The sequence below is a fragment of the Sinohyriopsis cumingii genome, chromosome 8, assembly GCF_028554795.1.
Source record: "Sinohyriopsis cumingii isolate HCF-2022 chromosome 8, ASM2855479v2, whole genome shotgun sequence".
In the NCBI taxonomy this organism is placed as follows: domain Eukaryota; kingdom Metazoa; phylum Mollusca; class Bivalvia; order Unionida; family Unionidae; genus Sinohyriopsis; species Sinohyriopsis cumingii.
Window position 1 is genome coordinate 117,915,591 of NC_142968.1, and position 27,023 is coordinate 117,942,613.

At 37.1% G+C, this 27,023-nt stretch overlaps 2 protein-coding genes across 2 annotated transcripts in view; one reads left to right on the plus strand and one right to left on the minus strand.

Annotated features, from left to right (window-relative positions):
• Window positions 1-5,892: 5,892 nt before the first annotated feature.
• LOC149794488 (uncharacterized) lies at window positions 5,893-14,950 on the plus strand. The gene is given in 3 exon segments (XM_089968736.1): window positions 5,893-6,017; window positions 12,566-13,222; window positions 13,224-14,950. Coding segments are annotated over 2 exon segments (918 nt in total). The 5' UTR covers window positions 5,893-6,017; window positions 12,566-12,904; the 3' UTR covers window positions 13,824-14,950.
• Window positions 14,951-16,310: 1,360 nt separating this feature from the next.
• The window catches only part of LOC149794489 (uncharacterized), an 11,490-nt gene continuing 777 nt past the window's right edge, over window positions 16,311-27,023 (minus strand). The window contains exons 2-4 of the mRNA XM_089969124.1: window positions 23,777-23,845; window positions 22,391-22,480; window positions 16,311-16,367 (exon numbers count right to left, since the gene is read on the minus strand). Of these exons, the coding sequence (XP_089825250.1) occupies window positions 16,311-16,367; window positions 22,391-22,480; window positions 23,777-23,845 (216 nt within the window). The remainder of the gene's footprint in view (window positions 16,368-22,390; window positions 22,481-23,776; window positions 23,846-27,023) is intronic.

Consider the following 27,023-nt stretch of genomic DNA (forward strand, 5'->3'; position numbering starts at 1 on the left):
ACCAGTATAAAACCATGGATCGTAACTGCAGTGCACTACAAACCAAGCGAACAAATATGTGAGGATAGTTAACCTCAGTATCAGCAAGCCAATACCACAAATCATGCTAGCGGGATGCTCATCACCACGATCTGTATACTTTGATTATTAAGTACTTGAAAACGATTCCTACTTATCCTACCTTGGTAACTATGTCGCCAGTGGCAGGTCAATTGCAAAACAAAACCTCAACGTTAGAATTGGGGAAGCATCTGCTGCATTCAACTAATTCGCAAACATCTAGAAGCAATAGAACGTATCCCTCAAAGAAAAGATAATATTCTACAACCCAAATGCCATATCCATACTCCTATTTGATGCAAAAACGTGACTTATTGCTACAGGCCAGGAGAAAAGACTAGAAGCATTTGATCAGCTTCGCCTGCCGAATACTCAAGATATCTTGGCGACACAAAATATAAAAAAAACAACAGAGAAATACGAAATATCACAAAGCATCCAAGTGACAGCAGACTTCTACCACAGAAGAGACAGGTGATGGGACACTACTGAGAAGGAAGTAGAAAGTGATTTCCCCAAAATTACTAAACTGAAACGCTGCACAACCGAACATGTTGTGGAAGAAGAAAAACCACTTGGAATAATACCATAAGGAGGAACCTGAACCGTATTTATCCGCACCTGCTTGAGGCAATACTTTTACCTTTCCTCCACTCCCACCCAGCAATATAAACAAATGTTCTGTCGGCATGCCTAACAAATGGACGATGCCACGTAGTGAGTGAGCGTTTATCCATAACTGAGATCAATGAAGCATTATACAAGAATCCTGCTACAAGACTTTTGCGTTTGGCAAAGATCTATTGAGCCATGTAAAATGTTAGTCGAACAATACTAGGTTTTCGCTGCTTTTACCTGTACGATTTGTGACATCAAATATTGGTCAGATGTTGTTGGAATTTTTTTAGTGCATCATTTTTCGTCTTTCAAAGTACTCTTTATTGTCGGCGTTTGGTATAGAATGTATGTACTTAATAATTAACAATGTAAGTATAAGGAGTCCAGTCATATCGCTAAAGTGTCTAGCACTTGGGCATCATGCTGCATATATGTTGCATAATTTCCCACCTAGTCACAGTATTCTGAAACCAGGCCGACAAGTCCTAACACTTATCCCATGATGCTGAACGAAGCAGCTGCTAGTACCATTTTTGTAAGTCTTTGGCATGTGTTACGTGTTTAGGCTCGAATAAACAGTAACACGGAAAGAGTGGCAACAACAAGCTTAATAAAATTTAACAAATAATTTATTTTCCTGGAAAAATTCTGTAAAAATGAAAAAAGGAGAAGAACTTACGGTTTCAAGAATCAGATCCAAAAATAATCTAAGAATAATCCCGAATTACTTTGCAAAAGTCCTAGTAACAAATGTTCTAATAATTTCAAGTTCGAATCCTGATAGAAAATCCAAGATGGATGACGATGATGTATGCTGTAGTCAGTACTGAGCTTATCTACAGTTCTTTGTAGAAATACAAATAATGGTACTCCGGTGTTGGAAATCCAAATTAAATTTGCAAGCAACGTCTTTCCAAAATTTCTGTGTGAGCACTCCTCAAAATATTTCCAGAGAAAAAAGAATTAATCCTTTTGAAATCCATCTGTTCTGAAGAAAATTATAACTCAAAATCTGGCTGCAACAAAATAACTTGACATGAGTTTAAAAAGCCCCAAACTGAGAGATCTCTCTCTAAAACAAAGGTTATATTGTATTATAAGACGCAGTTTCGAAATTCCCCCAAGTTGCGAAATCAGAAGGGGTCATGTGATTATGTTTATATCACGTACACAGAATATAACCTTGATTAGACCAATAATTTTCTCTAAGAAATAAAAAAATAAAAAAAAGTTGTTTACATCTTAAACCCAAAGCCCCATCATGACCTTGACAACAACCAATCATTGTAAAATAAAATTACAACTTTGTTCACTAATTTTGATTCAAGGTCAGCATCCAGGCCAACACCTGGTGTTTATGAAAAGAATGATTCAGATCAACCAATTTTCTGGAAAAATATCATCGCCAGTGAAAAAATTTACATTATAATAGCATATAATAGAATACAAAATTTAAAACTGACAAACAATTAAATTAAAATAAATATGAATTAAATCAGATATACGTAACAGTATGACTTGGCCTGGGACCTGCGGTTTCCGTGGTCACTTAGGCCACCGGAGCGGTATTAAGCATAACAGTTATAAATAGTATGCTATATGCTGTGATCAGACGCTTGCTGGAGTTCAAATAAAGAGTTTGAACCCGATGAGTTCAGATTTTAATCCGCGTGTTTTTGCAAGCTTTTCCACATTTCGACACTATGAACCTCAGCCTATAATAGTATAAGCATGCAATGTCCTTTATTGCTTTGTATTTCTCAAGTATGCTACACGAATGCGTAATTGTAAATATACATATTAAATATTGTGAACAATCACTAGATCATAGATTTATTATACATTAACCAGAAAATATTTGTGCATTTTTGTAATATTTTATTTCTTTCATTTTGACAAGCAGCGTTTCTAATTAAAAAAAATGTGGAACCCGATCGTACTCTTGTCAAGCCACTGGTGTACATTAAATTATGATACCCTCCCACAGCCCGGGCTCACGCCGTTTTTATTATTCAGTCTCCACCGGCACAACCAAAATAGTCCCGATCAATGTTGGCGCATAAAGCTAAGATTACAGTTTAAAAATTAATACAGTGCACAAGGTGAGACAGAAAAGATTTTCGTATTATGTATTTTTACTGTTCATTTAAATTTCATTGTTGCAATTCTGAGTCCACGGGAAAAAATACAACAAAGTTAGTTTGAAAATTAATATGTGATGACGATGTCAATTTGTTTAATAATAGTGCTCCTGTAAAATGAAACGAGCCTAATTCTAGGAATCGTCGATGCTCTACTTTCAATATACCGAATGTTTATTGAGAACCCGATCTCGCTACATTACTAACATACATATCTGGTATATAGGCAACCATCACGTACCATTATTGTAAATAGCAGAGAGCACAATTATACGGCGTACAGAAATCATGTGACTGGAACGCATCTTCTGAAATCATGTGACTGGAACGTATCTTCTGATTGGCTCTGATAGGCATTATCACTCAACAGTATTTGAAATTGCGGCGCGTTTCCATCTGAAACGTGAAAGCCCATATGGCTTGTCAGACTATGATGTAATATTTGACGACCAGACTTCAAGTTATACACAGGACTTCAACCAGCAGCTAGCTTATTCGGAGACCGGAGTTCATCATATTTGGGCTTGACTAGTGAAGGTAAATTGATCTGGTTATTAGGTTGTAATACCGTATGTTCAATTAATGTCATTCATGACGTACCGATTTCAAAGGGAAAATTGAGACTTGGTCCAATACCAGGTTCAAGTGGTCGGAGTTCACTGCTTGTAACAGAATAATCTATGCTCTCGCATTGTAGTATATTTAGCTACAATGAATGCTTAATTCATTTTGTTCCCTTCTAACTGCATTCTATACAGCTGTAGAGAGTAATATATAGATACAAGATATGATGTATTTAACGTAGGCATGTAAACAACAATTCAACATGAACTATAGTGAACTTTGTATCGACATTGCATAAAACAAATGGCGGAGAGGGCAGAGGCGGGGAGTGGTATTATTTACAGATATTACATTTACAGTCTTTTCCACTCCATGATAGAATTAAAGATCTAAATTAATTGAAATTTGATTGCTCTCTAAAGTTATTTGGACGCTCATTCCATGGAACGTCAGCTGCATATCAAACAGATTTTTTGACAACTGTTGAGGTCTTAATTATTGGGACATCAGAAATATTTGAATATCTAAAATTACATTTATGGTGTTTAAACTTTATTAAATAATCCAAACATTTGGGAGCAAGCTTATTCAGAATTTTAATCGACATAGGCAGACACAGGTGTGACGTTTGTGCAAGTTAATCTGTTTGTCACGTGCAATGGAGAAGAATTGATACTATTTACCCTTCTCCTTATCAATGTCAATTTAAATAATATTCGAACACATCCATTTTAAAACGTTAGCAACACTCCAAGATATTATTCCTCTGTGCTTGTGAATTGTGAGCACTTTCAGGTACAGGTTAATACAGTATGATTGTATTATTTCCCCCCCCCCCCCCATTTTATTCATTCATCAATTTATAATTTTGACCTGTCACCAGATGCCCCTAACACTGTCTTCTTATGTGCGTTCCAAACCAAACGGGAATTTATTTTTAAAAAATCAGCACCATATCAGGGAGGGCCTTTCTTCCCCTTCAATTTTCGTAACTTTGCGAGTTACATCCCTTAGAAAACTTGTATGTAAGAATTATATTTTATATTTTGTTCAGTTCTTTCTAGAAATATTAAAATTAGCCATTGTTACTCTTGGATGCAGATGACAGTGTTTCCTGATACGTTCGAAGTTATAAATTGATGAATGAAATTATTGCTTTATGCATTTTTATAAACTTGATGACTTTCTTTTTCAAAATGAGGGGAGGCTGGTCTCGGAGTAGGTTGAAGTATGCCTTTCCGATGAAAAGAATAAAATATACTAATATCGAAGAAAGTGTCTAGATACCTTCGTTTCGTTCAGGATATGTATAATCCGTGTAACTGATTTTGGCATGCCTGGATTCCTAGCAATCCAGCCAACTGAAATGTAAGGTCTCTCTGGATAATTTTGTATTTTGACACCTCCCTAATTTTTAAAGTAGAAGGCATGAGCCTAATTTTCATTAGCCTAGCATGTATAAATTCACACAGAAGCTAAATCTGTAATGTGGTTTAGATTTACTTTGAGTTAGGCTTGGAAATGGGTTGGCATGTTTGGTGACTGCCTGTCACGCTATGACTAGCATTGAAGATCAAATGCGTAACTTGGGCTGCAAATGAACGGCCAGTTTGCTTACGTATTTACGTATGTTTGCTACAGAGATGAAGATCTAAAAAATCAAGATGGTTGAGGGGTGATAAAAACTATGCTAATATGTTATAGTTCTAGTGAACTTTTATTCATGCATAAGGCACATATTGATTCTTTTAGCCACCAGGTCACAGGATAATATTCACACTAGCTCTTTGCTGTCAAAAATAAATGTAAAAGAGAGGGGTTGGTGGTAGTGTTGGTTTAGTATAAAAGGCGCCAGTTGTATCAGGAATTAACCTGATTGTCTCATTCAAAATCTCACATGCATGCTTTCTACAAAAATCATTAGTTAGTTTTTATTTGTATCTTCAGTGTAAAATTATTCTCATTTTTCTCCATAAGGTCATTGTCGAATAAAAATTCACTAGATACACTGTCCAGTGAGATCTTAAGAACCGGTGTCATTTTTTCAGTCTTGTCAAATGTGATTCACTGTGCCATACATCATTTCCTTATTACCTCCATGTCTTGAATCTGACATAGTTAGGTATTCCAAACATACACTTCCTATAGATTTGATAGCACTTAATCATAGTAGAAGAAGGGAGTTAACTCAACACTGTCAGAGTTACAAGGTATTGTTTTGATCCCTTCTTCTCATGAACAACAAAAGCCTTATAAGTTTCATGCAAAGTGGTTTAATTGAAGTATTTCACATACATATTCAGTTTATCAATATTTTCAGTACATACTTAGTATATTTTCCTAATTTTATTATGAGTGCCTTAATTTAATGCTTTTACATCCACATCTACTCATGATGAAATGTTTCAATACATAGATTTCATCTTATTTACGGAAATTTAAGTTTAATGAAATTCATTTAAGTTATAGGAAATTCAGGGTTTTATTTTCTTGTAGGCCTCAAGGAGCACACCTGCAGAAGTGATATTGTTAGCCAGGACAACGTCAAAGATTTCCTTGGGAGTCAGCCGCACCAATTGTTGTGGAGCTTTCACAGGAACAAATATATCTGCATCAGCTTCATTTGAGTTTTTGGTGAGTTATGCGAATTGGATGTCACTTTTTACATTGTGTTTTTTCTCCTCTCCTGTTTTACTTTGCATGATTTTCTGTTTGCTTTAGATTTGATTCTATACAGGTGACAAGCATTAGCAAAATAAATGTCTTTAAATAGCAGCACATTCAGCAACAGTATGTGTTGGCCAGTGTGATAATGATACAAAGGTGACCTTCTTAGTGTTCTTTAAATACATTATCCATACATATTGTTATCAGCAGATGGGATGAATTTGGGTATAGAATTTCATTATTTAAGTTTCACAAATGATGTGGTTTAGTTTACAAACATTGGTCCATAGATTTTTTGTTACCTGATGAGTTGCCTCCCTTACAATCTACCTCTATTGTAGTATAGATTTGACCTTCATGAAATCAGTGCGAGAGTTCTGGTCAGTTTATACATGCTGTGTATCATTCATTTTTTGTTAAGTACTTAGCATGCACATTTTGCAGTTATTTTACAAGAGAATCAGCTTGGCTTATTCTACATTTTTTATTCATTACATTTTGAGATGTCATAAATAGTACTATTTTTGCTGTGAGATATCATTTATATCACCAGGCACTAACACCACAGGATATATTAGCTAAGAAAAATGATGACATTGAATGGGGTTTGGAAATTGTATGTTTAAGTGTAGAAAATAAAATAAAAGTAAGAAGGTGTCTCATAGCCGTTGCTCTGTATCATGGCTCTCGATCATCAACAACTGCCATACATCATAGGAAACAGATGATTGTAAGTTTTACACATGTTGAGGTTGTGTTTTATTCAGAATTTCCCAAAGTTTTGAAATTGAGAAGCGTTTCCCCATATCCGATGGCATATAAATTCTTAAGGTCTCACTGGATAGTTTCATATTTTGACACCTCCCTAATTTTTATGGTAGAAGGCATGAACCTAATTTTCATTAGCCTAGCATTTATGAATTCATGCAGAAGCTAAATCTGCAATGTGGTGTAGATTTACTTTGAGTTTGGCTTGGAAATGAGTTGGCTTGTTTGGTGACTGACTGTCACAATTAGACTAGCATTGGAGATCAAATGCGTAACTGCAAATGAACAGCCAACTTGGCTTACATGTTTATGTATGTCTGCTACAGAGGTAAAGCTCTAAAAATCGAGATGGTTGAGGGATGATGAAAAGGATGCTAATTTGTTATAGTACTAGTGAACTTTATTCATGTATAAGATGCATATTGATTCTTTTAGCCGTCATGTCACAGGAAAATATTCAAACTAGCTCTTTGCTGTAAAAAAGAGGAGCTGGTGGCAGTGTTGGTTAAGTATAAAAGCCACCAGTTGTATAACCTGATTGCCTCAGTCAATATCTCACATACATGCTTTCTACAAAGTTCATTAGTTAGTTTTTATTTGTATCTTCAGTGTTAAAAAAAAAGACCGCTCTGGTAGCCTTGTGGTTAGTGTCCGTCCCGGATGCAGGAGGTTGTGGGTTCGAACCCCGGCCGAGCCATACCAAAGACTTCTAAACATGGTACTAACAGCTGCCTTGCTAGGTGCTCAGTATTAAGAGGTTAGTGTTAGGACTGGTTGGCCTGGTGTCAGGATAATGTGACTGGGCAGGACATCATGCTACATGTCTGCGGCATGATGCCTCAGTGTTAGACCACTTTAAAATGCCACACTGCAGACATTGTAGCAATATGACTGGAAAATTGTTAAAGCTATGTTAACAATCTAAATCACACACACAAACTCAGTATAAAAATTGTTCTCATTTTTCTACAATAGTCATTGTTGGATGAAAATTCACCAGATAAACTGTCCAGTGAGACCTAAGTCAGTGGAATTTGAAAAAATATTTATTTGCTTGTGTGAAAATTAGCATTTATTAGAAAAAAATAAATCAGACTAACTTAAGTCTAACTAAAGCAAATCGACTTTCAGTCGTCGATATGGGCTGCCAAATGTGTGAGATATTCCTGAAAAGTTGACATCTCTTTACAATGTTAGTCAATCTTGGAACACGCTTCACGTCGCCTTTATTTGGGTAGTATGACAGCGACTCCAGAAACACAAATATCAGCAGAGGTGTCTTATATTGTAGGACAAGTACAAATGCTGTAGACATCATACAAGAAAGGATACCAGTTTCGTGAAGTTACCCCAAGTCACACACGCTCGCATCCTACCTATTTTATATCATGTCAGTACTGTACAAGAAGCTATAATCTACCTAGTATCGTCCGTTTCAATATGATGTGCAGAAGTCCATTACTACTGATAAGTTTCTCATTTTTGTGTGTGGGTGGGTGTATGTATGAACTGTTGCAGTTGTACTATGTGTTTCACTACTGTGTGAGAACGCGTTTCCTGCAAGGCAAGAGTGTTTAAAAATTTTTTAAAAAGTTTAAGAAAATTATGAATTGATATGGTAAGATGAAATGCTTTAAAACAAGGTACTTCACTGAGTGGAAGCTATGATTGTCACTAATTGTGAATGTTAAACTTAGTATAGTTGAACATGTTGTTCACTACATGTATACGATTATAAATCCTTGTATTTTCGCAGTGGAATCTACAGTGTGTCGAATAGGCCATGTGCAAGGAAAAGAGACTACTCTTGTACCATTAGTTCAATACATATTAGTGGTGATTTAGTGACATTATGGGGTACTTATAATTAATAGCTATTGATATTGGTTTAAGCGTGATATTTGAACACGGAGTAAATTAGTTCTTATCGTTGTACAGTGCAGTCATGGGTTGCTTTAGAAAGCAGGATATAAGGAAGTGATTTAATGTAGATGAGTTCTACATCGGACACCAATTCAGATATTTAACTTCGAAAATGTTAAATGTGATGTGCATCAAATGATACAGAAAATAGCATGTTATTTATGTTTAAATGTCAATTGTGGTAATTACATTAAATGGTATTTGACCAACATAGATTTATTTGGATCCCCACTGGATGGGCTTGATAATTGTCATTTCCTACATATATCAAGTACCTTCAACAGTACATGTGACATAGTGTGATTATTTCAGTGGAATGAAGTTGACGTAACATAAGAAATTAACAATCATGGATGTTTCACCACTGTACGCTCCCTCTCATAGGAGCCTGGAATGGAACCAATGATAAAAAAGACAAGTCGGTTTCATTAACGCTATACCATTCAGACTTAACGTTTTCATATACACTATTATTAGAGTCTTCTGTCATATGCAAGTGAATGTTATTTTTGGTTATGTAAAAGAATTACATCGGACACAGTGGCAGGATTGTTACTGCATCAACATTTTTTCATTTAATGCTTGGTATAATATATATGCATGTATGTGTGTGTATATATATATATATATATATATATATATATATATATATATATATATATATATATGATTGCAGTTACAATGGTATCCAAATTGGAAAATGGGTTATGTCTCAGGGAAGGACTGTGATGAATTAGGATATGTCTCAGGGAAGGGCATAGATGAACTGGGCTATGTCTTAGGGAAGAGTTGAAATGATTTAGCCTATGTCCCAGAGAAGGGCTGATATGAACTAGGCTATGTCTCAAGGAAGGGCTGGGATGAACTGTGTCTCAGGTAAGGGCTTAGATGAACTTGACTATTTCACAGGGAAGGACTGAGATGAACTGAGCTATGTCTTAGGGAAGGATTGAGAGGAACTGACCTATGTCCCAGGGAAGGGTTGAGATGAACTGCGCTGTGTCACAGGGAATGGCTGAGATGAACTGGGGTATGTCACGTCACGGGCTGAGATGATCTGGGCCTTGTCGCTGAGAAGGGCTGAGATGAACTGGGATATATTCCAGGGAAGGGTTACGTCGTAGGGACGGACTGAGACACAGCCACACTGCAAGAGCAGAATTAGTCACACATTTAAGCTGATATTATCAGGGTCACTAAGTGTACACATAAATTGAAAGTGGATATCTAAATCACTGACATGTTGTGACTTCAGCTGCATGTCCCCACATGGTAGGATTTACAACAGTCCCCTCCAACTTCACTGGTTGTTCCTCTAGGTCCTTTCGTTTTAACATTCTCCAACCTCCCTACTGTCTCGCCTCTTTCGGCCCTCAAACTTTGTGTGGGTAGGTTGATACGTAAGTACGTAGATACTTGGATAAGTAGGCACGTGGATACGTCAGGGGAGCTATTTCCCCATTCAAAAAAAAAAAACAGAAGCAAACTAAATCTTTTCTTTCAGTTGTACCATTGGGAATAAATCATTACTCCGCTCTAGTTATGTCAGAGATCTTCCAATCGGAATCCATATAGAAACCAAAGGCTATCTGTTCAAGTTAAACATGGCAGACCATAAACAAACTTAGTTTCATAAGATTAATGTACTTCCTAATGGCTATTACCTCCTGACTCACATTAACATCACACGAGACATGACAGTTCCATTCGTCTCAATTAGACAAATGAATGAATAAAATTCATTCTATGGCTTAACTACTTTATTTTCAGCGAATGCACACATTCAAGTCTTTATCATATGTGAAATCATCTAAGATCGGTGAATTCACACGGATTCTCGTAACTCATATCAACAAAAGTGATGCATGAAATTCTTAGATTTCTTTAACAAACAAGACGACAAATTCTAACAATTCGTCAGACTTATATAACGAAGATCAATGTCCGAATTCAGGTAGATGAACTCTCAGTTACACTCATATCAAGAGAATTGATATACGGATTTAAACAAATACATTCATGCAAATATAAGCAAATAAATTCAAGCAAATCATTCTATTGGTATCGACGAATTACATGAGATTGACGCAAATATCTTGTGCTTTCAAGCTTTGCTCGCTTCTAACGCCGAATTGTGTCCATCGACTTTCCCGACATCCGTTCCTTTTGACAAATATTTTACGAGGGGATTTCTTCTAAATTCAATCTCGCAGTCTTTTTGTTTCACTCTTGCAGGAAAAATACAAACTGACTAGATTTTTCGATGAGGGCAATTTTAAAGACCAAAAGGTTTCGTGTGGAAACCACGCCCCTTATTTAGCGTAACCAATCAAGATTAAATATATCTACCGCCTGTTTTAACTAGACGCCAAAATTGAGGTCAGCCTGACTTCTAGATTTTCAAATAACTGATTCTGGAAAAACTCAGTTCTGACAGCTCCGATATAAAATCGAAGTTAACCTTCCCATTCCTAGTCTGTCTAACTGTTAAATAAACGAAGGCTTAATTAAGAATCGCTTCCTTTCCCGACGCAGACATTATAAATCATTACAGTATAGCGATTTAACAAGTACATGTCCCCATAAATCTAATTAATTGTTCTCTGGCCCAAAGTAATGTGCTCTTTATAGATCGACAGAATTTCGCACCCTTACAGCTTCTACTTTGATATCATATAAACTAATGTTAAATTTATTGTTTGATTATTTTATTCCCTGTCAAAATATGTATGTACATTTTTATGCATGTTATTCAACGGCATGCCATCACAATATTGGGAATATAATGCAGCTTCAAAGTTAATTTTTAAAATGTACATAATGCATTTTGCGACAACAATTAAAAAAGTCCTGTGTAAATGTGACCAACATTTCATCGTGAAAATCACTTTAGTATGGATATATTTTCAGCGTGATAGTTAAAAGTTTATATTGTGTGCGTGATATAGTTAAAGATTACATTGTCGGCGATATAGTTAAAATTTACATTGTCGGCATGATAGTTAAAGTTTACATTATCGACTGGTGACTATTATAAGGTTGGTAGAGGTGAGCGTTTGTAATCACTGACTACCCTCTAGTTTGTTGCTGAGTTAATTTATATCTATGTATGTTTGCATCGGTGTCATCATTTTCATTTATTATGCAAAAAACGATTGTCTTGTTTTTAAATTATGCATGTGTTTATCCTGTGTAACCTACAGGTCGTCCTATATCGCACAAAACCTGGAAAATCCACGAAAGGATGTTAGTAGCAAGAAATAACAATTTCATGCAATTCTGACGTATTTATCGAATGTGTACGTTTTGAGTTCTGACGTATATATATCTAATGTGTACGCTTGGATTTCTGATGTATTTATCTACTGTGTACGTTTGCAGTTCTGACGTATATATCTAATGTGTACGTTTGGAGTACAGTTTTAAACTCAGTCTTGAGAGTTTTATACATTGAAGAGAAGTTCTTTTTCTCAGGACACTATAACAAGGGATTGTGCAAAATTTATTTCAAAGCTCTTCAACGATAAATTTGTTCGGTTACAAATTTGAAATTGTACATGCTATTATTTGTTCATATATAAATGTATAGTCACAGTAGGACATGAATCTACTTCTAGAGTTGGGTATCAAATAATACTTAGCATACTCACCACGTGTTATTTTATAAAGCTAACCGTATTACTCTGTTACGCTGACAAGTACTTTGTTGTCAGTCTGCAGTGAAAAGTAGAGAGGATAAATGTACTCATGTGCATTTTTAAGAGAGCTTGTTACCGTCTATTCATAGTTTATTTAGCCCATTCATATCCTCTTTTACTTCTTAGGCGGAGACCAAACTACCAAGAGGAAATGGCATTGCCTCAGAAGGACAAGGCGGCAGCTCAAAAGGACATGACACTAACTATAGGCCTAGGGGCATTAGCGGGAACAGCTGCAGGCATCTATTTGTTAACAAAATCAGCTCCTCATACAAAATCAGCTTCTCATGATATTGGAATTAATTTGAACAAATGGCAGCATCCTGTGAAGGACTTTTCGTCAGCAGATGGAACACTTGAGTATAGGCTGAAAAGTCTGGAATGTGTCGGGGAACTGGATATTCCTCGATACGTTTGGGACGATGCGACTGCTTTAGTGGAGGAAATTCTAGACTTCTGGATAAAATGCGGGTGCAAGCATCAAAATACGAAGGCTTTGTATTTGATGGTTATCGAAAGCAGGGGAGTGCACGAGAAGGTCTGAAAATTCGAACACCGGATGAGTTTGACGTCCTACTTGAATACCATATTGAAGGACTTGATGTTGAGCCAGTGCCTATTATTGATTTTGGAATACCACGTCCTGGACTTGGGAAAATGAAAATCCTGAATACAGATTACGAGATCGAAACAGTTTGCAACATGGATCAGAAGAAAGGTTATCGTCAGAAACCAAGACAGTTACTTTTTGAAGGCAAGGAATCTGCATCAGACGGTATTTGAGTCTATCATGGATAAATGCCTAGAGAAAATTGCAAGCATTACACGGCAGAACATATCGTTCAGGCTGACCCGAAGCATGAATCCACCGTCAATCAACCTGACAATCACGAATATTAAGAGAGAGAAGGGGGCTCTTAAATCCTTTTTGGATTGGGTATTGACAGCAGAAGACGGGCCTGATGTTATCGACATCGATGTTGTTCCTGCGATGATGGTCGTAAAAGAAAAAGCACGGAGCAATTCAGGATTTATGGAATGTCCAAGGTACGCAGTTGTCAAATGGATGGAGGAAAGTGAAACACTAGCATCACGTTTTGAGGATCCGTCAATGACATGGCGTATCTGTACGTCAGGATATGAGAGACACTACATGGATTTGGCAAGAAATGACACGGAAAAACGTTATGTTATGACCGCCTGTCGGATCTTCAAAACCTTCATGAGCAACGAGAGGGACAAACGTCTCGCTAGACAACTTCCTTTGCCGATCAGTACGTTTCTTCGCTCTTTCTATCTGAAGAACATCACATTTTACTGCATGCTGTTCACCAAATCTGTAACGGGCGTCTACCAGCCCTTGGATATTTCCTGGGATTTTTGAAGATTAGCCTTGAAGAGGAATGTCTGCCTGAGTTCTTCCATGGAAACTACATCCTGAAGAATGATTTTCCGTCTTGTGCTGAGGGTGGTCAGGTTAATCTGTTTGGAAATGTGTCACCAGTCACCCTAATCAATGCCCGACACTCCTTCGAGACCGTGCTGTCCCAACTATCTGAGATGTTTGACGAGAGGGTTCTGGATTCAAGTACGTGTCAAGATTTTCAGAAGTTCGTAATAAGTTCGAAATAATTCGTCTCTGAAAACTGGTGTCTCTAGTATGACATTTACACGTCTACTGCCGTTTGCATCAAATTTCCGATTTTACATGAGACATTAAGTTGGAGTAAACCGAGTTGTACATGCCTTCCAATGATACCAACGATACCTTGGTTTTCGCAAAACACAGCTTTTCATGACTAATGTAATAAAGGGATAAATTATTTTTTATACTGGAAACTTATTCTGGATGAGTCATATGCCTTTAATAAAGTCGATGACTATTTTAGCACTGTAAAGATGGGTGGAAATATATGCAAATGTTAACTAAAGTCGAATATTTTTAGTTTCCTGCACAGGACCTGGACGTGTGGAGCATAACCTCATAACATGAATAAATGGGTGCATGATCTGGTCAATGTGTAGAAAAATGATAAAATTTAGTACGGCTGCATTTTTAAGTACTTTTACAAAGGAGAATTCAGTTGCGCCATGTTTAATTCATTGCAAGGGAGGAACGAATATCGACTGCGTGAGACGGACGGATATGAAAGAAATGAAATTTCAGCTTTGTTATGAGATTCCTTTGAAACAACGTGCACTTTTGTGTCATCTAAATCCATTTGATAAAATGATTGTTGTATGTAATATATTATCTCGATGCGTGCAAATATTCCTAGCTGTTTGATGCATGTGTAATAACTTGCATAAAGAAACGGTGATAATAGCATAATCAAATTTTAAATATAGAAACACATTTTTAGGGACAGAAATTTCTTTCTCAATTTATATAATCGAGTACATATACTTTGTAGAAAATTCTGGTGTATTGTGAAAGCATCTGTACATTTTAAAGGGTGTATAGCATTTAATCAAAGACACTCTAGTTTCACATAATGAATAAATCGACATACCAACAATGAAAAACCAGTCTTCCAAACTATGTGATCTACCAGTCCAAAATTACTGCAATAATATAAAAGTTTTTTTTTTACTTTGATAATTAGATGGATATGTCCAAACTTTGCAGTCCACAAGTATAGCTGCCACTGCATTTTCCCATATTACATTAATAATTTTTTGTATCATTGAATTATAACCATCACTCGTGGTACCTGTGGGGGGGTGGGGTTCTGTTTTGTTTTTGTTTTGTTTTGTTTGCTATAATCAAAATCCTTCGATATTACATCTTCCAATATGGCCTTCGGAACGAAAAACTATAATCAAAACTCTTCGATATTACACCTTCCAATATGGCCTTGGGAACAGACAACTATAATTGTTATTCTCATACAATATTTTCCAATACGGCATAAGAAGATGAGAGGCAGAATCACTCTCTATAACACATTTTGAATTGATAAACTTGCTTAATGTCGAAACTTGTGGGCTAATCTAAATTATTTCCAGCGAGTATAAAGGCTATAGAAATTTGGACTTACCTTATTCTCTTTATAACTAAAATCAAATGTAATGTAGCTATAAAAAAAATGCCTGGCTTGCAGGTATAGTAGATAAAGAATTTCTTTCACTTACAGAATTACAAAACAGGATGAACATAGCTGAACTTTATTAGTACCGATCGACCACGTCCCATTCAAATAGAAGGGATGGTTTGCTTCATATTTGTTTTCGAGGAAGGGATAAATATTCATCAACATATGATCCCTAGATTTATTTGTATTATCGGGAATGACACGTGTAATTCAGTATGACATAAAACAATTGAAACACGCCACGCTCAGCTTGTATATTCCCTTTATCCAGATAGGAAAGTTGCAAATCTTATATAACTACAACCCGGAAATATTAACTGCGGAAAACGAAAGTACAGTGTATTTAAAAAATATAATGCTATTTGAGTTATCGAAGATGCGACATCTGTATCTCACATTAAGTTTGTTGCCTTTTCTTTTGTTTTCTATTTGCTTTGGGGTGTTTTTAGCAAGCTCACATCCTGACGTTCTAAAGAATGATACACCCGTATATGTGTATCGATTAACAATGCGTAAGCTTAATCCGATATTCACTACACTCATATGTGTATCGATGAGCAGTGCGTAAGCTTAATCAGATATTCACTACACATATATATCTATCGATCAGCAATGCGTAAGTTTAATCAGATATTTACTACACTCATATATTTGTATCGATGAGCAATGCGTAAGTTTAATCAGATATTTACTAAACTCATATGTGTGTATCGATGAATAATGCGTAAGTTTAATTAGATATTCAAATCTTGATCTGTGCATTTCATATAACAGCTTTACGATAGACGGAACTGGTACAGAAGGAAAAAGTAGGTCAGGAAAACACCGCCAACCTGGAAATTAGAAGTAAAATTATTTCATAATATTGCTTTCTTTTGCACATAAAAAATAAACGTGCTGCAATAATAATAATAAGAAGAAGAAGAAACTACTAATATCGTCGATATCTTTTTGTTTAAAACCTTGACAAAAAGCTGGCATATGACTGTATTGAGATTGTTGGTGAGGAGATAATTAAAATGACTGTTGACAAGAGTGACCAGAGAAAAGCATTGGACAAGCCATCATCTCCACTAGAGGCAAGACAGTTTAAAATGACATTTGTGTGCATGAAATATCTTATAATGTAAACGTGATAAGGAAAATGACTATAGTGACACAAAATGTGTCGAATTTAACTTTTTTGGAATAATAGGTGACCCTTCATAAAATCAAGTTAATATCTGTTTATATGGCACTTGGTTTTATTAATTCAATAGCTTTTGTTGGATCAAAGCACCCACGAGTGATCACAGCACAGAAATGAGATCCTTGATCTGTTGAAGTTATAAAATTATTTTCGCTATGCAATCCGTATTACTGTATTTATTATCTGGAAGAAAGAAATGGTTTTATCTCTGTTTCACATGTGGATTTTGTCCGCAGTCAGCGAATTAATCTGCTGCGACAACCGTACGTCTTTTTACAAGTTAAGAATAAACTAAAAAATCAAAGTACACGAAGCAGTTAAGCGCTATACAAGTGTTACCAGACAGGTATATCATATAGATCATAGCAGAAACCAATAACGGTGGAACAGAACCCAAATTCTAACCAGAACCAAGCTAAGAATAGCCTGAATCGTGCATGATTTGGCCTTGGATCTATTCATGAATTCAGCGTGGTTAGATAGCAGTCGCTATTGCAAATTTTTTTCTTCTTACTTTACACCAATCCTTTGTGTACTGTACTAAAAATATGTTGCTTTCTTGTTTGGTTTCTTATTTGTTTGTTTGTTTCCTCGCTTTATTGACTATATCATGAATAGGAAAAGAGAGCTAAACGTCTGTCCCGAAGACACCGCGGCAGCTGACATGTGCTGGCAGGAGCGGGTATTGAATCAGTGACTCACACCCTATCAAGTGACTTGATTCACAGACTTGTATGTGGTTATCTACCTTTAATCGCAATGAAAGACTGACGTTTTTCCAGGCTCTAGCTCATATTCCGAATAGGAACTCTATATTACTATGAACCAAGATTTTACCATTTGATGCGGTTGCTGTCTTCTTGCGAGCCGATAATACTATACTGTGTGTGATTTGGATTTTTAACGTAGCTTTAACAATTTTCCAGTCATATCGCTACGATGTCTGCAATGTGGCAGTTTATAGTGATGTCTAGCACTGGGGCATATGTCACAGACATGTAGCATGAGGTCCCACCCAGTCACATTATCCTGACACCGGGCCGACAGTCCTAACACTAACCTCTTAACGCTGAGCGCCAAGCGAGGCAGCTGTTAGTACCATTTTTGTAAGTCTTTGGTATGACTCGGCCGGGGATCGAACCCACGACCTCCCGCATCCGAGGCGGACGCTCTAACCACTAGGCCACCGGAGCGGTTAAAATAATGAATACTATACTGGGATGCAGAGTTGTTGTTTTTAAAAAGACTCCGTGTGAAATGTAAAATATATGACAAGCGACCGTCACCCTTGCCCTCTATTAAAAGATGGTAATTCGTCTTAATCTTTGGCAACATTAAGGCTGTCATATATCACCTCACAGTAATTTCGACGTAACATATATCGAGGAATCGACTGGAGAAGGAATTATTATATGCCCATTTTCGTCTCCGTTAACTTTACATTGTCAGAATCGTGCAATATTTTACGATATCGAACACCATTATATTACACGCACGTGCACGACACGTGTCCCAATAGTAGTATAATAGGAACTACTTTGTAAACAAATCATCTGCACTCATGTAGTAGACGCTTTACGTTTTGGTTGATCAAATTTGTTTCTGAATGAACTAAAGAAGCTGTTTCGTGGACTGCCACCGAGCGTTGCAATATTACGCGTTAACTTTTTTATACAATGTTTCGGATTTAGGCTAGCGATAGACGCCAGACAGGTGATAATTGCTGGAGTCCCTACAAAGAGCATGCAAGTGATAAGGCATAAACGCGTCTTGTTTAGTCTTCTTTAGCTGGTAATAAGAATGGCAAAATATATATTTATAGTTTTACATCCTAAGTTCCTCAAAATTTACTTTCTTAGTTCTGCAAATTCGAATTACATGATCTATGTCATAGTTTCTAAAGCTTAATTACACATTTTGAAATTGTACTGTAATTTCGACTACATTCCAAGTGCATTCCTCCTTACTGCACTCAAAATAAAATGAACATTATATTCCATAGCGTCTCTTTGATAATTACAATTGAAAGTGTTCATATTCTTCCCATAGTACGATTCCAAACATTCAATGACAGAACAGAAACACACATTCAGGTGAGTCAAGACGCTGCTCCCTCGTTGCTCAAATAAGAAGTATTTCATTTAGAACTGACACAGATCGATCCAGTCCATAATCACGAAATTTAGAAGATCAACAAAAATACAAAAATATATTCATTCCTGATCAAATGGAAAAGTTTTACAAAACACACTCATTTACAATATGACTCTATATTTCAATTTTAACTAGACCAAAACGACTATTTCTTTTGAAAGTTATGTCGAGCGCGCGACTACGTTCAAATTTCGCTGGGGAGAGTTATTTATGTGTTCATTAATGTTGTTGTGTACTGATCAATCCGCGCTTGTGTATTTAGTTTGGAATACAGCATAAATTCAGTTACTTTGTCTCTTGTAGTGTATTTTTGTTGATATAATTAAGCCTTATGTAGTGTAAGAAAACGAGCATATAATTAAATAATTACTGCATTTGTATGGGAAAATACGAATTTCTTTTGTCCGATGGATATACTTGCATTCCCAAAGTCGAGCAGCATATCCATCCGAAAAAATTAGTTCATATTTTCCCATTCAAATGCAGTAACCTATAATTCTTTAGAAGACGCAGTGGGAAATATGCAATATTAAGAAAATACTATGTATCGTCCTTTCCTTCGTCTTCGCCTAACAGTAAAAAAAAAATATTTGGAGCGTAACTATACAACTGAATTGCTGGGTATTAGTAAAGTTCGTATTGTGTCTCTAATAAACAGAACATCCGTTTAATAAATTTGCAACGCTTCTGATTACCGAGCATTCTCCATATGCGGCCATTTTGTGTTTGGTCTCATGACTGTGACCCAGGTGCGTGTTTGTCATGAGTGAGCGCAAGTGAGTGAGTGATCGATCAGTGTACGAAGCGCGTGAAGGGGATTATACCGTCGAGCGCCTGGCACCTAATAAACGCCCTAGGCACTCGTCGTATCAGCTCTGGACGAACGACATCTTATTCATTTTGTCTATGCCAATGGTGGCGAATACAATTCGCGAGAATTGTAGCATTTGAATATTTAGGGTCTTCGTGTTGCTATGCTGGAATACCGGCGTGTCGTATTTGTCCCGTTTGTAGTATTGTATATTTAAGTATTTGTTCTGTTCTGTTTTAGTATGGTATATTAAGTATTTGTTTTGTTTCGTTGTAGGTTTCGTGTTTGTTTTTGTGGGGGTTTTTTCATCTTTTTTTCTTCTCTTTTTTCTTGTCTTCTTCACATGACAATATAGCATTTGCTTTCGCCTCACTTTCTCAAGTGCAACGCAGGAATTATACGAAGCAGGGAACCATAATAAGTGGGATATAAAGTCCCTTTGGTAAGGACTGGAATGCGTAAATGGACCATAATGCATTGGCTTCATGGTTTGGTTAATTCGTACGACTCGCTGACTTCTTACAAGCAGGGACGTCATTGGGGGGGGGGGGCATTGCCCACCCACCCCGATTTTGCATGTGCTGTTAAATGTAAAATTGCTGTTGCCTATGTACGATAATTAACAAGCCCGTCAAGTTTTGCTCCCCCCCCCCCCATCAAGTTTTGCCACCCCAACCCCCGAAAAAAAAGTTGAAATTACGTCCCTGCTTGCAAGTCGAACTGATTCTCATGATTTGGAAATTCACAATACCACTCTCCCGCAAGAATCACTAGGTGTTCACGTCAGACATCGTACAGTCCTTGAGCTGCTGCTACAGGCAGAACAATCCCTATTTAAGGAAAGCGGGATATGATTCACAAAGACGGTGGCCACGCATTTAGTATGCCCAGTTATTGCCAGGCCAGGAAGTTTTCTCTAACTTTTTGTTAGAGAAAATTAATGCTTTCAATTTGCAAAGCAAGATAACTATGAACTATGGACTTATTTGAACTCTGTTTCACCCCAGTGTAACGGTGTTACTCGCCGTGGAAGACCACTCAAGCGTTTACTCTACAAAATACTGCTTTACTTTGTATGGAAACACGTACAACACTACCAGAAATCAGGCTGCTGCTTATTAATAAATGACACTGTCTAATGGTAGTTCAGCAAATACAAGCAATCGTTTCTGTGGGTAATAAAGGAAAGCTATTGACAACAACTACTCCCTTTCTACCAATTAATGCAAGGTGACTAATTCACGATTTTTTAAAATCCATTCTGATTGCTAATTCCGTTCTGATCTTCTTATACCGTCGTTGTGTTTAGTCATTCACAAAGTATTTCACCCTTCAATAATTGTCAGTACTTTGCTACCGAGTGGCCAACTTTACGCACAGTCTATTTTTTTGTTGTTGTATCTATTCTACTTGGATTGAATTTGGTGGATATTCGCTTCTGGCATGTCACAAAGTAAAATATGACACATTCCGTTCAGATGCTAATCATGGTTTGTTCCAGTCTGTACAAGTCATGCTGGTCTTGTCGGCATTCAGTTCCAAATAGTTCATTAATTGGTATGATTATATTAGAATTTAATTACACATACCTTTAGATGGCAATTATTCACTTTATTTCGAACCTCATATTCATTGGAAAGCCATTATATGCGCGCCCCGAGAAATGCATACGGCAAAATGTTAAATTTGGGAACATTTATGGATGAGGTCAGCATAAGGTGTAATACAGTACAAACCTGATTGAATGTCGCGAGCTGTGATGTCACAATGAAAGCTGCACGTTTTTAAAACAATTAGTAATACCATGCTATATATTATGATTAGACATGACGTTCTCTGTTCTTGATCCAGTTTAGTTACTGGTCACCACTGTAAATCTCCATAACGATGAATATTTTTTGTCTGGTGTATGTGTGTGAGTATGTGTACTTGCGTGCGTGCGTGTGTGTGTGATTTGGATTTTTAACTTAGATTTAATAATTGTTCAGTCATATCGCAACGATGTCTGCAGTGTGGCAGTTTATAGTGATGTCTACCACTGGGGCATCATGCCGCAGACATGTAGCATGATGTCCCACCCAGTCATATTATCCTGACACCAGGCCGACCAGTCCTAACACTAACCTCTTAATGCTGAGCGCCTAGTGAGGCAGCTGTTAGTACCGCTTTTAAAGGTCATTGGTATGACTTGGTCGGGGTTCGAACCAGCTGACACTAACCACTAGGCCACAGGAGCTGTAATTTTTGTCGGGAACATTTTTACGATAATGAAGGTGTCGAGCATTCAACAATCAGAATTTAAAATATTGTTTTGTTAAGCTATATTAGTGTTTAATTTTAGACACAACAGTGAATATTTCAGACGAGTAGACGCGCCTGCATAACCACGTCTACATCGACTCTGCATAACCACGTCGACAAAGACTTTTAGTTAAATAAGACTTACTCGTTCGAATTTGTCGACATCGACTAATTTCCAGCTTAAGAGGACATAACTCTGTTTATATCAACTTAATAACAGGACATGCAACTTCATGATCATATCGATATAACCACGTCAACACATTGCAAATGGTAACTACGTTTGACTAAATGACGTCATCAAGTATGCTAAAGATAAAATAGTCCATCACGGCGACGGCTGCTTATTAGTTCTTAAGAATACAGTAGAGGTAAATTACTTACTTAAGTTTGGAACTTACGGTCAATATGAATTCTTTGTTAACTGGAATAAGGTCCAAGACTGTGAAACCAATTTTCGTCCCACTGAGTTTTGCGATAAAAATCTGCAACTGAAATTAAAATAGTATTACGGAATAAATAGCAACAGTAAAAAACAAAGCATCCTCCACATTCAATGGCTATGTTCTATTTCACTGCATTCTTCTACGCAGACAATTTGTAGCTTCACTTCATCTCAGATTTATTGCACTGCAAAGACTTTTATAGAAACAAACAAAACAAATAAAGAAGCTCACACCTAACCCCAAAAATATATACGTACGGCAGAATTGGCATTTCCTTCCCAGTCACCGATGGTCTTTATTTTAAGGAAAGATAAAGTAGTGACATTGTATTGTTCTGTCAATACACCTGGCCTTTGATTCAAGTATTAGGAAACGTTTATTTCCTGTTGTTCTATATGTAATAAATTATATACTAAGAAAAAAAGAGAACATGTTTGTGTGTGTGATTCGGATTTTTTGCTTTCGTGAGACCATTCACTGGAAAGGGAGTTATATAAATATGCCAATTTAAAGTGATGTATAATACTGGGGCATTGTGCCGCACACGTGTACCATGATGTCCCAACCAGTCATATTATCCTGACACCAGGCCGACAAGTTCTAACACTAACCTCTTAATACTGAGCGTCTAGCGAGGCATCTGATAGTACCATTTTTATAAGTTCTTTTTGTGTCATTCGGTCGGTGTTCTAACTCGCGACCTCCCACGTCCGAGGTGGACGCTCTAATCACTAGGCCACCGAAAGGGTCTGAGGATATGTTGATAGACACAATAGCTCTCAAAATACATCAAGTAAATAGTACGCAGTAAGTTTTATTTAACCTTAACACACAGAAACACTCACAAACAAAACGCATGGTTGCAGGGAATGTACTTGCGACACACACACACACACACACACACACACACCTATTTTTTCACCAATGCGAACGCAAAACAGCAGGAATGTTTCCTACAGCAAGTGTTTTGACAGATGCCCTGGAAACTCGTAAAATGTCCTGGAATATTATGCCAAGGAATCTAGTAAAACGTAGGACCTCTGAGCCCTCCCCCCCCCCCCATGCAACAGAATAACTGTTGGGATGGACGAATGTGACTTGTCAGTAATAAGGTATCTAGTATAAAACTGGATACAAAATAACCAATGCATATACAGTACTTTGACGATATTGGAAGATATTGAAAATAGGCATGACAGGTTGGCAAATATTGCTAGCTGCGTAATATTCACATTGGGATTATTTTACATTTGCTCGACTATGGTTAGAAATATTATCTAGTTAGCGTAAATCTGTCTGTCTGTCTGTCTGTCTCTCTCATTGAACGTGTCTTCTACTTACATTGGCCAGCTGGTCATTTGTGATATCAGCTACAATCATATGGAATATATGTTCCAGTGGAGAGTGTGCCTGTAAGTAAACGAAAGAGTTATATAATTACAGAAGTAAAACAGACAATATTGCAGCGGGGGGGGGGGGGGGCAGTGGCGTAGCTAGGATAGCAAAGCTTACTTATGGGCCCCTGCCTAATCTATATTGTACAATAGTGTACAATAGTGCACAAAAATAATTCAAGGGCCCCTGTGATTGCATACTCTTGTTATATGGTAGCTGCCCCCCCCCCCCCCCCCCGGGGAATTCTAGCGTGCAAACAGTGGCCTAACAGACACAATCACAATATGGTTACACGGGAAAGAAACCAATATTCATTCACTTCTTGCATTGATGATATACTTTGAGTAAAAGTTAGCTGGAGGAAGGTACTGTAGATAATGTAAGTATGTAAAGGCATTTGGAATCTTTGTATGACACTTGTGTGTTATCATTCATTTTGTAGAAATGGGGATTTAGCATGGCCTTTCATTTAAACAAACTATTTAATTTGCACGCCATATAAAGTGGGGTGAACATCATACCTGTGGTGTGATTTGTTTCATCAGACATTATTGATAGCGACGAAATTCCTTCTGTTATACACTGGCCATTTCAACCGCAGTTTCAAGACTTGGAAAAACCAGTCAGTAATGTAATTCACGTAAATAGCATTGAGATTCATTTTAAATATATGCATACGTACGCTGATCATAAATCACTATTGTTTATGCGCTGACTGATACGCATCAAAAAAAGGCGCCATGCTTCATTCGTCCTAATGCCATACATCTGTGTGTGTGTGTGTGTGTGTGTGTGTGTGTGTGTCATTTGGAGTTTTAAGGTAGCGTAAACAATTTTTCAATCATATCATGCACCTGTAATATGCTTTTTGAGCATAGCGTTGTTCACTATGGCAAGAACGGTATGCAAAATATTTATGTTAACTGCCAAAAAAAAAAAAGAGAAGTTACCAATGCAAAATGAAACAGTGTAGAAGACCTTAGAAGAAACAAGCGACTCTTCATTTATGTTACAATTAGTGCGGTTGATAAACGAAGAGTGATGAATTGTACGACTAACCCGAGTGCTGACAAATCGGTGTGAGAAACAGAGTTGTGGGAACAAGCTGGCCTGGAGGTTATAACAATATTCCTGTGCTCTAGCCCAGACTGGACCCAACGTCTGCTTAAGTATTGTCCAAGGACTGACTAATCATCTGTCTGCTTAAGTAATGTTCAAGGACTGACTAATCATCTGTCTGCTTAATTAATGTCCAAGGACTGACTAATCATCTGTCTGCTTAAGTAATGTTCAAGGACTGACTAATCATCTGTCCGCTTATGCAATGTCCAAGCTAAGTTTTCAAACCGGACTTGGTGGTTAAATAAAAGCAATTATCTGAAGCAAGAAAATCATGCCAAGTGACTAAATTACCTCAGTTTACCCCCATGACCCGTTCTGACATTGGACCCTGTCTATCATACTATACAAGAGACGAGGTAAGTAACATCCAAAAACTTCGTTCCACGCTTGACCCTCGATTTCCTTCTGCTATTTAATCTATATTGTGTTGTTTTCCTGAGATATTTTTATATTCATCAAACCATACTTGATTTTTCTGAGTTGCACCAAGCTAAAATTACGGTCTCCGAAACGTACGAATTTTGTATCTAAATGTGCCTCAAATTGAACATGTGGAAGTTTTCCTTTTGCAGTTTAATTCTATTAGATTCTTCTCTAATCTGCATATTTACAGTTTCTTACGTTTGGAAACCCTGGTGGCTATTTAAGGAATAGTTCCGTTTGCAAGATTTAATAATGCATCTAACGATACAAAACCTTAAATTCACTATCGCCTAATTCACGAGTCATCCTATGATACAAACCGTTTGCCGTTGTTTTATTTTTTTTTCATCGTCGTAAAATACGAAACGATGACAACAATTTTACCTCAGCCTTACTGTGATGAGTCTTCTTTCATTTGTTTGTCCCCCCCCCCCCCCATGTCATTTCTAAATCGAAAGTGTTTTATTGCTGCGACGGATCCTTAGCTAATCGTAAATCCAATATAGTGTAAATTAAGTGACCAAATAGTCAAATGTTAAATTGGGAAACACTGGTTATACACGAATAACTCGCCACGAAATAGAGATTCTGTAATATATGCACTGGTTTCCAATATAAAATAAAACATACTTTGCTCAGTAAAAATATTCGTAGGTGCCACGTTCACACTTAAAAATCACATCTTTTTTAAACTATGCAGTACTTAATACACTGTGTAACAGGTCACTGCGTTTCCAGTGATCAAATTTCGTCACGTCGAGACCCGGTTTAAGACAAAAGCTGGCAGTAAGGTCATGAAAACATTATTATGATCTCACTCCGACTCAACCGAAACTACGCCATCTGATTGGTCAGTGGATGCATACTAGTCAATTAGACACCAAGATTTGGAGTTGATTCTACGTCTGAGCGTGGTAATTTTTTTTTAACACTTTAAATGGATGCTTAGTGCTATGTGATGTCAAGAGTGCTGTCATCTTGCGATAAAGTCTATCAGCCTTTCCTTGGATTTACCCCACATTAAAAGTATATGTCAATGCCCTAAAAATGACAGTTGAGTGATATCAATTCGTTCCGTGATTTCTTAGTGACCTAATAAGGAATGTTACAGAATCAGTACAAAGAAACAATAAAAAAAAGAAACAACCACAACAATAAAAGGCTTACCTAGGTTCATCGCGCGCCATGCCCGGTTCGTTTCTAGCTGACTTATTGTCATTCTCTCAAAGGATAACAGGTTACTAACACACTATTCAGAAATGAGATATTGAGACCAGAGGCAATGATAAATTTACAATGCTGTAAAGTATACCCATAAAATCACACTTAAAAATGTACAAGTGTGTGTATGTATGTGATTTGGATTTTTAACGTAGCTTTAACAATTTTTCAGTCATATCGCAACGATGTCTGCAGTGTGGCAGTTTACAGTGACGTCCAGCACTGGGGCATCATGCCGCAGACATGTAGCACGATGTCCCACCCAGTCACATTATCCTGACACCAGGCCGACCAGTCCTAACACTAACCTCTTAATGCTGAGCGTCAGGCGAGGCAGCTGTTAGTACCATTTCTGTAAGTCTTTGGTATGACTCGGCCGGGGATCGAATCCACGACCTCCCGCATCCGAGGGGGACGCTCTAGCCCC